Source organism: Alnus glutinosa, chromosome 1, assembly GCF_958979055.1.
Source record: "Alnus glutinosa chromosome 1, dhAlnGlut1.1, whole genome shotgun sequence".
NCBI lineage: Eukaryota > Viridiplantae > Streptophyta > Magnoliopsida > Fagales > Betulaceae > Alnus > Alnus glutinosa.
Genome location: NC_084886.1, coordinates 2,779,193 through 2,794,673, shown reverse-complemented (window position 1 = coordinate 2,794,673; position 15,481 = coordinate 2,779,193). Strand labels below are relative to the sequence as shown.

The 15,481-nt window shown below is 34.1% G+C and overlaps 1 protein-coding gene across 2 annotated transcripts; it reads right to left on the bottom strand.

Moving 5' to 3' along the window:
* Window positions 1-779: 779 nt before the first annotated feature.
* On the bottom strand, window positions 780-10,337 carry LOC133865706 (mRNA export factor GLE1). Of its 2 annotated transcripts, none has more exons than XM_062302158.1 (15): window positions 10,091-10,337; window positions 9,748-9,915; window positions 9,467-9,580; window positions 9,165-9,285; window positions 8,620-8,768; window positions 7,285-7,456; window positions 6,584-6,803; window positions 6,344-6,453; window positions 6,029-6,099; window positions 5,010-5,091; window positions 4,193-4,267; window positions 2,822-2,905; window positions 1,644-1,775; window positions 1,369-1,491; window positions 780-1,286 (listed from the first exon to the last, which is right to left on the bottom strand). In XM_062302158.1, coding segments are annotated over exons 1-15 (1,902 nt in total). In that variant the 5' UTR covers window positions 10,093-10,337; the 3' UTR covers window positions 780-1,007. The 2 variants fall into 2 exon arrangements, with proteins under 2 accessions (XP_062158142.1, XP_062158139.1); XM_062302155.1 differs by having other exon boundaries at window positions 9,467-9,619; window positions 10,091-10,336.
* Window positions 10,338-15,481: the final 5,144 nt, after the last annotated feature.

Here is a 15,481-nt window from a genome sequence, read left to right as displayed (position 1 = left end):
TTTTTTATTTTAGCTACTTATTTTTTCAAAGCACATCCTATTCTCTATTTTAGCTATTCACTTTTACTATTTTATTTAAATATTCTCTCCCAAAGATTTTTGAATTTGGTGAGTATGTAGCAGCTCACCAAATATTTTGTTGAAGTAGCTAGATGGGTATGAATGCTACACAAAGGTTGTGTTTGAACCATAAGCTCCACAATGCATACATGTAAATCTTGCTGCCTTACATGCAAATATATATATATATATATAAGTACATTGATAGAAAGTAACAAATTACCTTTGCAGCACGAGGGGGAATGAGGAAAGTAAGTGGGAATGCAATGCAGCCGGAAATAGATCTAACTGCAGCCTAATAAGCCACATGATATGTTTCACATGATTTGGCCCCATTTCTCATGTGGACAGAAAACAAAAAAAAAAAAAAACAAGAAAAAGAAGAAGAAAAAAAGGCCAAAAAGAAAAAGAAAAAGAGAAGATAAGAAAGGAACTAGGTATGACTAAGAATGATTTACTACTAAAATAAATTATTTTTCCTGGTTGAGTGTGACTATAAGGACTAGTCGGTCGATGAGCAATTAACGAGGTCATGTTTGTTAAAATTTTGTTTTTCTGTTTTCAAAACAAATACCTAAACAAGCTCAAAGCACAAAACATGTTTTCACCTTATCAGAATACTTTCAAAGAAACGAAAAAAAAAACCTTACAACAAACATACCTGACTTTTCAAAGGTAAGAAAATTCTCGAAACTATTTACCATAGAAATAAGTGCATATGAAGAAAATGATTGCTGAATAACAATTCAGCACATATTATACAAGCATAACATGCAATATACATCAATTCGAATCAGCAATTAGCAAATCAAACTGCATATAATTCAGGAAATTAATAAAGTGAATCCTTCTGATGATTACACATAGCTAACATAGATGAATCCTTTTGAGGACACCGTTCTGTAGGAGTTCTCTCCAACTGTGACAAAAGAGACAAAACTCGGATTTTAGTGGTAGGAATATCTATTTGGTGGCGGGCGATAATGCGATTCTTGGTAACCTGGCTCTGGCACCATAACACTTGATAGCAAAGAACCTTGCAGACCCCTTCCCTTTGGCTCCTTGAGGAACATCTTGTCTTCCATGTAGGATTGGATCTCGGCGATGGTCAAACTTAACCCTGGCTCTTGACGTGCTTTCAATGCTTCCAGAAAGTTGTTAGAGATGATGCTAAGCATCTTCATGAACTGAGATTTGTATTTTCTGAAGAGAGCAAACCCTGCCACCTGTGAAAACATGCAATTTTTTCCTTCAAAAGTTTTCAAATATTATTTTGCAAAAGTGCATTATGTTTCTATACCAACTTACTTGCAGGAACGCACACAGAGCAACAGCGGTATATCGGTTGGCAGGCAGAGTGTTTAAGAACCTCGCAATCCATGCCCAACCTTCTTTCAGACCATGTTCGTTCCGGACGCCCTCTACTTCTGTCTGCCAAAACAGTCATTCTGAATAAAGACACTAAATACAGGTGTGACAATAGTACCATATCAACAAAGCTGGCTTTTCGTGAATTGCCCATAACTAAAAATAAAGCACTTCAACACAAAAAATGTCAAACGCATAAGATCATATGTACAAACCTGAATCATAGCCCCATACAGTTTCATGTAGGACCCTAACCGTCCCAAATAGTCCTCGATGCTCTCAATCTTTCCATCTCTTTCTTTGTATCCAATAGCCTTGTAATAAGCCTCTTTGGATTCAAATGTCGACTGACGTAGGAAAAATAATTTAAATTCAACACAGTAACAGCAGAATCCAAAACAAGAGCAGCAGTAACAAGAGATGAGGCCAAGAAATTTAAACTTTCCACTTTGGTATTTTATTGGATTTGTCAAAAACTTGAAAGAATAATTATTAAAATTAAGTCAAATTTAGCCAATTCTAAACTCTCCTAAGCCAGCCATAACTTAAGAATATTTTCTAAGAAGAAGGGTTTAGGAAAATAACAAAATATACCTATAATTACCTTTCAGTTCAAAATTTACAATCTACCATTCTAATTGAAATTTTATAAGTGATGAAAGGGTACAAGTGAAAGTACAAAAGAAAAAAAATAAAGAATGAAAAAAATCTAGATACATTTATCCTCATGTTGACATAAATACACCACATTCCACAGTGACCATCAATGCTTCCCACAGATAATGTGATCACTAATTGGGTCTCTGTTGTCTACAACATCCACACATTGATTGTGGAACTCAGCAATTCTTTTCTATCAAGATTTTTAAACGATTTTTGAGTGTTTAAGGAATATGAAGAATTAAAACTCAAGAAATCAAACATAATATCTAGAATATTCTGATTTTCTTTCAATAAATTGAGTTTTGGCACATGTCCAAAAGTAGGTCAAAATTCCATTTTGGTTCATGAACTTTATATGAGCTTCCAATTTTGTCCATGAACTATCGGATTATTTCAAAACTTTGTCCTTGGGAGTCTTAAAAAGTCTTAAAAATACATCAATGTTACCCTTACCCTGCCTTGGTATTAGTATACGAATGGCAATTGCAGAAATGGGTAAATCAGGGAGCAGTTTTTTTTTTTTTTTTTTGCCTCTAAATGCAATTTTTTGTTGGTTATCAATACACACAATCAGTAGATCTCGAATTCACGGCTTCACCCTCTATATGCAATTCTACTAACAGGACATGACAAATTGTCCTCAAAACTGGTCCAAGTCAAACTCAAAATCACCATAGCATGATGATACCAACACATTAATAAATAGCTTCTTTGAGTTAATAAACATCACCTTCGAGTACATTATGTGCTTTGGAACAGTGTAAATGCAAGCTCTGTGGAACTCAGCTAGAAGGAGATCCATTGCATGTGGAACCTGATTCAAAAGATAAGCAAATAAATGTAATTATGTACAGGAGCTACAGCTTTGGTTAACTTCTATTCAACTCTGACATGACCTGGTAAGACTTTCACACTAATGACTCAGACGTTAGTTCAGCAATATCAATGCAATTGTACAGAGAAAACTCTATATCTTCGGTAAATTCAGAAATCAATATAGCTAAATGGATGAATTACTTTGGCATAGCAAGACTTTATTATTGCATAAACACTGATTCCAAGGAAAGAAGCACACAATTTCTTCCTACAAACATACCTGCACGTACATATAAAATGAAGAAATGGCATGCACCATTCTCTGTGAGATAAGGATTACTGTGATTAAAATTTTTCATGTGAGGCTTGTGCACTGTACTAGTCATATCAATGTATGTGTCTGCATGTGTATTTACAGATGAATAGGAATACAAGAACAAAGAGCTAAATCCTGATGGCTATCCTCAAACATTTGTATCAAATACGTGACTTTTAAAACTTTCTTCCAATTTCACAATAATACCTTCCATGAAACCCCTCTAGGTTTTTTATGTGAACCAAACAGCACGAGAACTAAGGAAAAAGGATATGGGTTACTTCGAAAGAGCTGTGACCTCCAAGACACCAAAAGATGTTCTAGGTTTTAATAATATTCAAGCATGATATTTTATTCATTAGGATTATGCTTAAATAGGAGACGGCTAGGTCATAGGACATAACTATTACGTCTAGCCGTCATTTACATCATGCAGGAATTCTAGAGGAATAATAGCTACATGTTACTAGGCTAGGTTTAGCCGTCATTGACTTAGATCCTAATGACAAAGAATACTCACGAATAGCCTATAACCTTATTTGGAATGTCTATTCTTTATTAGACTAGACTACAAAATAAATGGAGATTTACTCCTTATTAATCTCTAACTTAACTCCCAAGAAAAGATTACATCAGTTTTGTTTCATTAAGATATCCCTAAAAGGTGCCCACATCAAACCCTAACAGTAACAAATTACACTACTACTATCTGCATCAACCTGGAATCACCCTCAGCTTATGGAGCGTACAAATTTTTTCTCATATGCACAAAACAAGTCAAAATAGTCCTTAATGTTGCAATAGTTTGAAGTTCTGAAATGGATCCTTTGGTTTTCCAACCTTTGAATATCATCCTAATGTGTAGAAGAAAGTTAAACAGAGGAGAATACAAGAATACAACAGCCATTAACCAATGAAGGATCTCTTTAATCAACATGCAGCCATACCAATGAATTAAACATGCTGTACCTGTGAAGTAACAAGAACAATGACATGGCCACATGCAAAGGCATCGATATCAGGGCTTTCACAGTGGGAGACAACCTGTATCAAAATAAAATTGGAATAGGAGTGTTTTTATGTTTAAGTTTACTGTCTTAAAAATTTATTAAAAAAAAAAACCCAATAATATAACTTTTACTGTCAGTATCCTGTAATGGCAAAATTTTCAAACCAGAGCATAATAGTAGAAAGTCTAAGACCAATCAAATATGATGACAAAAAATTATGAGCTGAAGAACCTCTCAAAACTGGCTCCAATTAATTTCTTAAAATAAGAGGAAATGATTATTTAAATCCTATTGTCAGACAATCTCAGTCTGTTAAGGCCTTACATGGTAATATAAGGGGCAGTTGCAATTGAAGTTTGGTGTATGCCCATACACCCTGTCATTTGCTTCCATTAGTAAAGTAAGAAAAGACATGTTAGTTTTTTATTCCGTCTAAACCCATGATGGTTCATAGTAGAGAACTTTTACAATACAATGGTTAAACCTAATTTCTAAGTTCTTTCTACCTTCTCCGTTGTTTTGATATGCATGTATGCTTACAAAGTATATAGATCAAATTCTTTTTTGAAAGGAATATAGATCAAATTCTAAATGTTGTCCTTCAACTCTATCTCCACATACCAAATAAAATCCCATATTTTCCAACATATTAAGCATATTAAACATGCATGTTGCAAAATTTTCCTTCTATCCTTCCCATTCTCTTATGATACAAACAAAAAATGAATTAAGGTAGAAAAAATGCAATTTTTTTTTGGCCAAATACTTGAAATTACCTTCTTTGCAAACGCTGCAATGCTGATGGATTGAGGGCAAAGAGGATCCTTGAAAATCTCAATAATATCGCATGACTTTTCTCTGAAAGTTGTAAATTGATAAAAAAAAAAAAAAAAATTAAAAAAAAAAAAGAAAAAAAAAAAAAGAAAGATACAAAGTATTAATTACATTACTGCAAAGAATTTTAACCAAAATGAAGATCATGAATGACACCAGAATTTGAGTTCTTTAACAATGAGGCTTGCTCAGCCTTAGAAGGAAATTCATCTTCTCTACAGCTCTGAAAGCTGAAGCCGATGGATTGGCTAACCAGAGCCAATCACAGAGCCTTAGAAGGCTATCGGCTATCATGCCAAAGGCCATAAAGTGCCTCAGTAGTTAGTTCATACAGGCTCCAACCTAAATCATGCCACTAGATCAAATCATCTCAAAAACAGGAAATCCCTCGTCTATCTTAAGAGGCTGAAGCAGCAAGTACATTCTTCACGAATGAACCACAAATGATAAATCAACCAGTCTGATCAGTTACAATCACTTTATTAGTTCAGTACCTTGAATGATGCAGTCAAAAAAACAAAAAGGCCAAGGGGTTGGCACTTAATCTACTTTTCCAGCGAGCCAATCTGGTCCACCAAAGTCCAGGGTAAAAATCCACTTGAAGGCAAGCAAAAACTAGGTCCTTCATATCACTGTCAGGGCAAGTCCCAAGAAAAGTTGTGATTGGCTAGTATGAAGGGCAAAAATTGATGCCATTTGCATACTTATCATGATAATATAATTTAGGCTGTACTAGTCAATGAGCTCTAGCTCAAAAAAAAATACGTACTCCCCCAATAAAAATGGGCTGGAGGGTGAAATAGTGGGTTCAAGAACCATTGGGTGTAACTTACCAATTGAAGGCAAAAAAAAATAAAAAAATACATAATTTAGGTACAGTAATGTAGATAATATAGGAAAACCAAAGTCTATTGATTACGAAATGTTTGGCTGGACTCAATGAAACTCAAATCCACCTCACCTGACAACCTCTTTTGTCCCACTTATTTGTTTTATCAACCTTGAAATATGTCTTTCATAGCTGCTGAAATCCTAACAAAAAACGAGAACATGTCACTCACTATCTAAAGGAAGCAGGTAAACATACCCCAAAGAAAAAATTGTAGGAGATCCTATATATTCATAGAATTATATTGCATACTTCGAATTCAATAAAATAACTGATTTAACAGTTAGAAACCTAATCTACAAACAACACTATCCAGGCGTCAATAAACTTATGGAAAACATACATTCCAATATTTGAAAACTTAATATCTGTAGAGCCTAGCAATACCTTATTGTAAGTCAACCTCAAAGCCTGGTTTCTTTCGTCTATCTCTTTAAATTTCTGTAGTCTCCCCTGTTCTAAATTTAGAGCACTTTCTGCAGCACTGAGTACATTACCTACCGTCACATTGCAATTAATATCTCAGATGAGAGCAAAAATCTTAAATGAATCAAGTCACTATACACAAGAGCAAAGCATGTTATAACAAATCCATCAAGTACAAAAAGAAAAAGGAAAAAATAGTACTTGCTGATTGCGATTTTTTTGCTGCATCAGATGCAAATCCTTTGGATTCATTTGAAGTTTGAGAATTGGCTTCCATTTGGCATCCGGCAGCTTCTTCTTGTGCTACCCTAGCAGCAACTCTAGTAGAGGTTGCAATAGCTTCCCTTTCTGCAGCTTCTTTTGCTTCTCTTCTCTCAGCTTCCAAAGCAGCTCTTTTTGCTTCCTCGGCTCTAAGTCTTGCCTGAATTCAAAACATTTTTTAACTACTGATAAAGTTCAATCGAGTAGATGTATCTGAAGTGCTTCAACGCTATATCGGATTCCACTAGATTGGGGGTGGGGGGGCAAGTGATCAGAAACCAGTTAGAGGTAGTGGTTTCTCACAGAAATATAGGACTCTGAAACAATGTAGCAATGAAAAAAAAAAAATTGAAAGGCATGTAGAGTAAGGCATGTGTTGGAAAATTTGATGATAACTGTCTTGTAGAGTTAAATAGAAAAGTGTTAGCATAAAATTTGAAAAATGAAAGCCCCAAAGAACAAAAGTTGCATTTCAAAAGCCAACGGAGTTCCAGTTTGCTCATAATCCAAGAACTTACAAGATAACTCAACAAAGCATATCAAAAGATATCTATCAGAATATCATGAACAAAGGAAGCTTGCAAATTAACAAAATTTTTGCCAGGAAAACAGCTAAGAACTGAAAGGTCAAGTCAACAAACCTCGGATTCCACTTTAGCTTTTTCTTGGCGTAGTTTTTCTTCTTGAAGAGCCTTTTCCTTTCTTTTGGCTTCTTCATAAGCTGCATCACTTCTTATTTTCCTTTCTTCTATCTGCGATCTCAATTCATGGTCCCGCTGGACAGCAGTCAAGTGATTATCAAGTGCTTCTGCACTACAATGGTTGTAAGGAAATGTCAAAAACTGTTTCTGGGATTTTTAATTGGTTTTGACCCATACTCCCCCCACCCCCCCCCCCCCCCCCCCCCCCCAAAAAAAAGGAAGAATATGAAAGGGGAAAAATAGCATCCATTACACTACCTAGAGAACGATAAAAATAAATTCACAATGCAATTTAGATTTCAAGACTAATGAACATATGAACATTAAGGGTTCGTTTGGGTTTGCGATTTCAAAAAGTGCGATTTAAAATCACGATTTTAAAATGTGCGATTTGAAAAAAATGATTTTTAAAAACACAGTTAAGCGTTTGGCAAAATTGCAGTTTAGCATTTAAAATAACAAATTAACCTTTAAAATTCTGCGTTTTCAAAAAAGCACCATCTCACCTGCGATTTGAAAAAGCAGATTTCATGCGTTTTCAAATAACAATTTTTAAAAACGCAGTTCCCAAACGAATTATATTCTGCGATTTGGTTTAAAATCGCACTTATTGTCTACGAAATCGCAATCCCAAACGCACCCTAAAACAAATTCAATCATGCTCCAGCATGAGACAACAATGGATGCCAAAACAAAGTTTGCATCCTTAAATGTCATATTTTGACGATGGTAAAACAAATGTCTTTTGCTCAATTTATATACCAAACTCCTCATTCATTTTCGCCAAAAAAAATAATACACTTATTGTAGATCGTATGAAACAACATGAAATTAATCTTCCAAATATATATATATATATATATTTTATAGGTAATCTTCCAAATATATTTCTTAGATTCACATTTCCAAGGACCTGAGAATCTTGCCAAGTATCAAAGATCTCTAATAAACTTATCAATGAAACTTTTTCAGTCACCTATTCATTTTTAATTCCTATTAATTACAGCCCTCCCTCCATCCCTCATATGTTATTCTTTATTATATTCTACAGAGAAACAGTATTAAGTCTATGAGAAAAGAAAATTCATATTAGGGATGAAACATCAGCAACTAGAAAGGTCATGCTACATAATAGGTCTATTATAAGTTTAGGACTTTAGACATAGCAGGCAAAGGTAGCAGAAAGACACAAACATAGAAACTAGGATATTCCAAAATAACAACCATGTCTTTAGAATAAAGAATGCCATATAAAGAAATAGCAAATGGTCTTACATCTTGCGTTGGTAGTGAGTATCAAGTTTCCTATCCATTTCCCATCTTGCTTCTCTATATCTCTCAACCCGAGTGAGTGCAGAACTGGACTTTTCACTTTGACCCATCAAATCTGTCTCTAATGCAGAAATTCTGTTTCTAATTTCCTCCTGTTAGTCAATCCACAGTATTTTTATGCACCAGGAAAAAATGATTAATGAGTCACACAACCAGACATAAATCAAACTATAACAACTCAAAATTCAAAAAGGAAAGTAAACAACAAAAGATAACACATAAATCATTCTACATCCAGGTTCAACAGAGAATGATTTATATATATATTAAAAGGAAAAAACCCAGATATCTTACCTCCATAAATATTTGGTAATAGTAAGTACTAGAAGTAGCAGCAGTAGTAGTAGATTCTAAAAATAACTCTATGGATGTGGGAATGAAAGGATCCTAATTTTCAAGTCACATACCTATAAAGATTCTGTAAATATGTTAAGGCTCTATCTAGTGGAAAACATAACAAACAACATCAAATCTAAATAGCAACATACCTTAACATCAAGTTTATGTTCATGGGTTAGCTCACACAAAGCACCTTCTACTGATCCCACTTCACCCACCAAGTAGGATTGGAATTCAAGATCCGACTCATAATCAGAATCATCACTGTTGCTGAAAGGTAAAAATGAATACAAACATTATCATTGAATATTTGCAGCAAAACATCAATGTCCTACATTGGAATGCTTAGACATGGGTAATTGAAAACAAGATTGTCCGACAAGCATCCCGTAAAAAACATTTTACATTGTCAAATATAGTTGCCCGTGTGAAATGGAAGACAATTTGGCACCTCAAATAAATTTTATCACAATTGAACCGTTTTGCAGCCACTAGACTTCGATCCTCCTCAACCTTGCTTTCAGTGTCCTCCATCTCATCCTCGGACACGCGCATTACAAAAGGCCTACGACTTGTATTAGCACTTTTTTCATTTGAGAAATCTCTAAACAGAGTTGAAGTTGAAAAAATCTCAGATTAGCAAAAACAATCAAAATATATGTTCTCATAAAAAAAATTGAAACTACCCATTTAAACGCATTGGATATATAGCATGTATGAAAAATGTGATACCGTGGTCTTGCTTTGATAAAAGGTGCAGGAACTTTTGCAGAGGTGTTGAGCTTCGTTTCCAATGAATTAAGCTCTGATAATAGAGAATCAAACTTCCAATCCGGATCAGGATCCACGGAGATTCCATCAATTCTTTGGTGACAACGAAGTTCCAACTTAACAGCTCCCCTAAATGCATACAAACCCCAACAATTGGAAGAAAATATAGGGAAAACAAACAACAAAAGTTGAGAGAGAGAGAGAGAGAGAGAGTTAAAATTGCGAATGAACAAAAATGAAGAAAATTAGAGATTTTAATTTTCTCATCAACCAAACAAATCGAATGACAACAAAGCGAACTTACATTGTCTAAAACCCCAAGGGCGTCGCTGTGAATGTTTCAAAAATTGAAGATTTCAGTGAGTGAAGTGAGATATACTTGCTGATAATTAAGGCCTTTAAGCTTCCGATTAAGCTTAACCTCTGGTGCTCTGGAACTAGGTTTTCAACCGAAAGAGTAGTTGGATTTGCGGCTTTGGGAATTAATTTCCCATGTGTTGCTTGCCAAAAACGCGAAACGCATCTTTTTTTTTTCTTTTTTTAAAAGAGCAGTGATAGCCATGGGACGGGTAAGCCTACCCCTTTCATTAAAAGATGATCTTTTTATTAAAAATTAACTTTTAATGTCATATCAAAAGTTATTTTTTAATAAAAAAAAATATATTTTTTTAATTTAAAATACCTGTTCGAGGGATGGTAAAATGTCCCCCAAAAATCATTTCCCTCCCAAATAAATCGAGATGGTCTCAACTTTTTCTTTAGGGTTAATTACTTAAAAAAAAAAAAAAAAAAAAAATACATGTGCTGAGTTGGAGTGTACAAACGAAGCAGTTATAACTACTTTATTACTGCTAACCGCTACTTTTTTGAAAAAATTAAAATATGCATAAAAACCGGCCCAACCCTAATTGAAAAGCTATTTTAAAATTGTTGGTTATAAACACAATAATCGCGAACTAGCAGTTATAAAAATAACCTCATTCGCCTAGGCAATTAGCAGTTGCAGTTGGTAAAATGCAATAACTGCCTAGGAGGCTAGTGGTTTTAGCCAATAACTGCTGGTTATAACCGTTTGTACACCTGTAACTACAGATGCTTCTAAAAGTATTGTAGATAATAATTAATTTAGGAGTGTACATGCGAATGCAGACAGTGACAAATTTGGGGCGGCCCAATATAAGCCATGCCCCCCAAATCCTAAGTAGCAAACAATTTTGAGTTTTTTCTTTTAGCCTACTGGTCCCTTACAACAACATTTTTTGGCTCTTGGCGCCTACCCATAATATCTTATGGCTCCGTCCCCGGATACGGATATGATTATTTGTAATATCAGTAACCGCATCCATAAAATGTGAATATCAGTATTAGATATCTACATAATGCTTTTACTAACCACATTCACGCAATTATTGTAGTTATTATCCGTTATCTGTATATTAAGTAATTAGTCTTCTTAGGGTCTCTATTAGGGCATACTTCAAAATATTTTGAAAATAATTTATACCGATTTTTAGTGTTTTGAGTTTGTTTTAATTTTTTAAGCCCTAATATTTTGAAAAATATATTGATTTCACATTGCTTTTACTTTTTTGCGTAAGTGTTACACAATAAAGCAACACAGCCAACCAAATCAATGTAAACATAACCTTTACATAATCCAAAACGTCTTCATTTTGGTATTAAACACAAAAACAACGATGTTTTTGTGAATTTATTAAATATAATGTTTATAAGAAATATATAAAATATCTATTATATATAAAGGTATATGGATGATGGTTTTTGCTATCCACATTTGCATATGTGAATAACGAATAGTCACAAATAACATATACGAGCGGTTAATATCGCCTGCATATGCATCCCTAATATCTATATACATCCAATAAATGGATATAATACTTCTATTCATAAAATTAAGGGTTAAATACATCTCTGGTCTCTAAATTTTGGAAACTTTATTTTTTAGTTTCTGAGTTTCAATTCGCATCATAAATGATACTTCAGTTTTGGAAAATTATTGAATTAGTACCTCAGTCAAATTTTCCGTCAAAAAACTAATAGATTGCCACGTGTCAACTTAAGTGGCACTATATAAAAAAAAATTATTAAATTATAAAATTATAAAAAATAAAAAATAAAAAATACCTTGGCCACCATGGGGTGGTTCTGCCGCCCCTTGAAAAAAATAAAAATAAATAAAATTTAAGATCGGTTTTGGCCCATGGGATGGTCGGCCACTAGGGCTGAGCATGGGGCGGGGATGGGGGTTTTTTGCCCCCGCCCCGCAGAGGTGCGGGTTCCCCAAAGAGAACCCGCACCCCGCAAATTTCCCCACGTACCCGCAGGGGGCAGGTGGGGATGGGGCCGGGATCCCCGCGGGTTATGTCTCAAAAAATTGGACAAAAAAAAATGTAACCAAAAATTGCAACGAGAATAATAGAACAAGATGCATTTTTATGGTGATCCAGTAAACACAATTTCAACCTTTCCTCCAGCATGTGTACGCAACAGTGCACCCTCAATCAAATTGCTCAGAGCCTGGCGCAACGCAGGTTCTTCCACAGCAACTTGTAAGGGATCTGAGAGTTTACTTAGTTCTACCATACGTTGCTGCTTATGGACAAGAGGTCTAACAGCCTCAACCAGATCTGCCAACACATTAGAAACATTGCATGGTCTTCCTGACATAAAGAAAGAACATAAGCAAAAGGAAATTTTCAAATTTAAGACTGAAGAATGAGATCAAATTTAAAATATCTTGCATTTAGAAAAGATAAATGGATTTGGAGTTTGCTTAGGTTCTCCGTAGATGGACTACCGTAATGAAAGAACAAAAGAATAAAAAGGAAGATACCAGGAAGAAAAATAAATAAAAATTACATATATACATAATATAACTTTGAATCAAAACTTCTAATATATAGTTGATGGGAGAGGGTAATTATATATAATTTAACTCTGAATCAAAACTTATAATATACAGTTAATGGGAGAGCGTGCTGGAGCCCTCTCCATCCACAGCATTGAGTCCCAATTTACCTAATTCCATGTTATTGAATTAGGTTAGAGAGGTAAAAGGGCCAAAGGGCTGAAAGGTGTAAAGGGCCAGTGGCCCAATGCTTTAGGCCTTTAGCCTTTTCAGCTTTTCTGCCCACCCCCCTTTTCTTTTTTTTTCTTTTTCTCAAAATCTGCGGGGCGGTGCGGGGACCCGCAAAATTTCAAAGGCCCCCCCCGCAACCCGCCCCGCACGGGGGGGCTAAAAAACACCCCTAAACCCGCACCATGGGTGCGGGTTTTAGGCTTTGCGGGGCGGTGCGGTGCGGGTTCTGCGGGTATTTGCTCACTCTTGCCGGCCACTGATGAGTGTCAAATATTGTATATTTTGACCCCTTAATTCACATTTGCTAAACCTTTAGTTTTGTTATTTTTTAATGTTTTTGGTTAGTTTTTGTATTTTGGTATTTTGCAGATCATGGAGAGAAAATTGTAGTTTTAAAGAGAAAAAATTCAAATTTTGGAAGTCAAAATCGGATTGGATTAAATTTCAGGTTTTGCACAAGTAATAGTATTTTCACCATAACTTTCAACTCAAGTATCGGATTGAAGCGAAATTAGCGGCATTGGAAAGCCAATTCAAAATTTTATAAATCATTGTGAAATAGAATTTTCCTAATTCAAATGTCTGCTACGTCATAAATGCCTTGCAATATAAGAGTGCGAATTTCCTTGCTCCTAGCGGTTACAGACACTCCAAACCCTAGCATTCTTTTCTCTTATCAGGGTTTTTTAGGGGTAGAAGTGCAATTTTGAAAATATGGCCCTAAACCCTAGCGTTCTTTTCTCCTATTAGGGTTTAGAGGGGTAGATGTGTCATTTTGTAAAAGTTGGGTTTAACTTAATTTTCTACTATAAATACCCCATGTTAGGCACTACTTTGAAAACGTCTTAACATTGTACATAGCAGCAGCTGGGTTCTTTGGCTTCTATTCTTTGTAAGTTTTTATTTTTATGTTCTTAATAAAATTTAGTATTTTCTTCTTAGTAATGAGTAGTTAATTTTTTTTAACTAAGGTTAATGATGAAACCTCACTTTTGAAGAGCAACAATATTTTCATGAGAGTTTCCACTATCCAATTTTATTTGGTTTAATATTTTCAATATTTTACTTCTTTTCAATTATTGAGATGATTTATTGGATATCTATTGTGATTTCCGGATACATGTAATGATTTGAGATAAGTTTCATTTAATTGATTGCTTGGATTTTTCATTTATCAAAACATTGGATATTCATTGTGTTTCATTTTACGAATACATTTGATTATTCGGTTTAAACCGGAGATCTTTTGTGATTTGTGCAAATAACGGATTCATTGAATAATTTAATTAATTTTTGAAGCATAATAGAATATACATAAGATTTGTTCGGTGAAAACTTCTGATATGTATTGAAGAACATGAGAATATGTTGCTGTAATTTGGTGAGTGTGGATTTTAAAACCTTAGTACATTTTCTTTTGTTTTATTTTATTTTTCTTTTATTCACAAAACCCCAAAATTCAGAACTTGGTTAAAATAGAATTAGTTTAAATAGAAATTAATTTTTGCAACACAATTCCCCGTGGATACGATCTCGCACTTGCACATACACTATATTGCAAACGATTCGCGCGCCTGCAAGTATTAAAATTTGCACATCAGCCACCCCCATATTGGCTAAGAAGTCACCCCTTTGTTTTTTTGTTTTTTTGTTTTTTTATTTTTTTATTTTTTGTTTAATTTAATTTTTTAAAATTATTTTTTAATTTTTTAAATAGTGCCACATGTCAACCTCATGTGTTGACACATAGCAGACCGTTAGTTTTTTTACGGAAAATTTAACCGAGGTACTAATTTGATCTTTTCCCAAAATTTAGGTACTATCTGTGACACGAATTGAAATTCAATGACTAAAAAATAAAGTTGTCAAAACTCAGGGACTAAAAATGTGTTTAACCCTAAAATTAGTTGCCATCCACATCAACTCATTTCAAAATGCAACAATTGTCCGTATGACTTTATTAATATTATTTTAAACAAAATAAAACTTAAAATTTAAATTTAATTTAATTAAAAAAAGAGGGTTAAATACACCTATAGTCCATGAGTTTTGAAAAATTTATTTTTTAGTCCCTGAGTTTTAATTCGCATCACATATGATACTTCTGTTTTGAGAAATGACCTGATAAGTGCTGAATGTTACACATTCAAGCCCCTTAATTTACATATGTTAAGCTCTTAGTTTTGTTATAATTTGATGTTTTGTGTTTTCTTGTATTTTACAGGTTTTGGAAGTAAATCCATCAAATTCCAAGATTAAAACAAAGTCGGAAAACTCGCTTTTTGATAGATTCAAACTCCAAATCAATTTTGAATCTAAGGAAAGAGAAGTTGGCAAAAAATCGTTATTTTTGAAAAGAATCCAGAATGAGCATGTCTCATTAATTTAATTATAACTTTTGGCTCAAGTATCGGATTGCAACAAAATTGGTGGCATTGGAAAGATAAGACAAAATAAAACAAATATATCTGAAATATGTTTTTCCTAATTCGGATGTTTACTATGCCAAAATCGTCCCGCAATGAAAGACTATAAATCTGTACGAATTTTGGAATCCTTTTTCTACTTGGATGGAAATTTCAGAAAACGAAA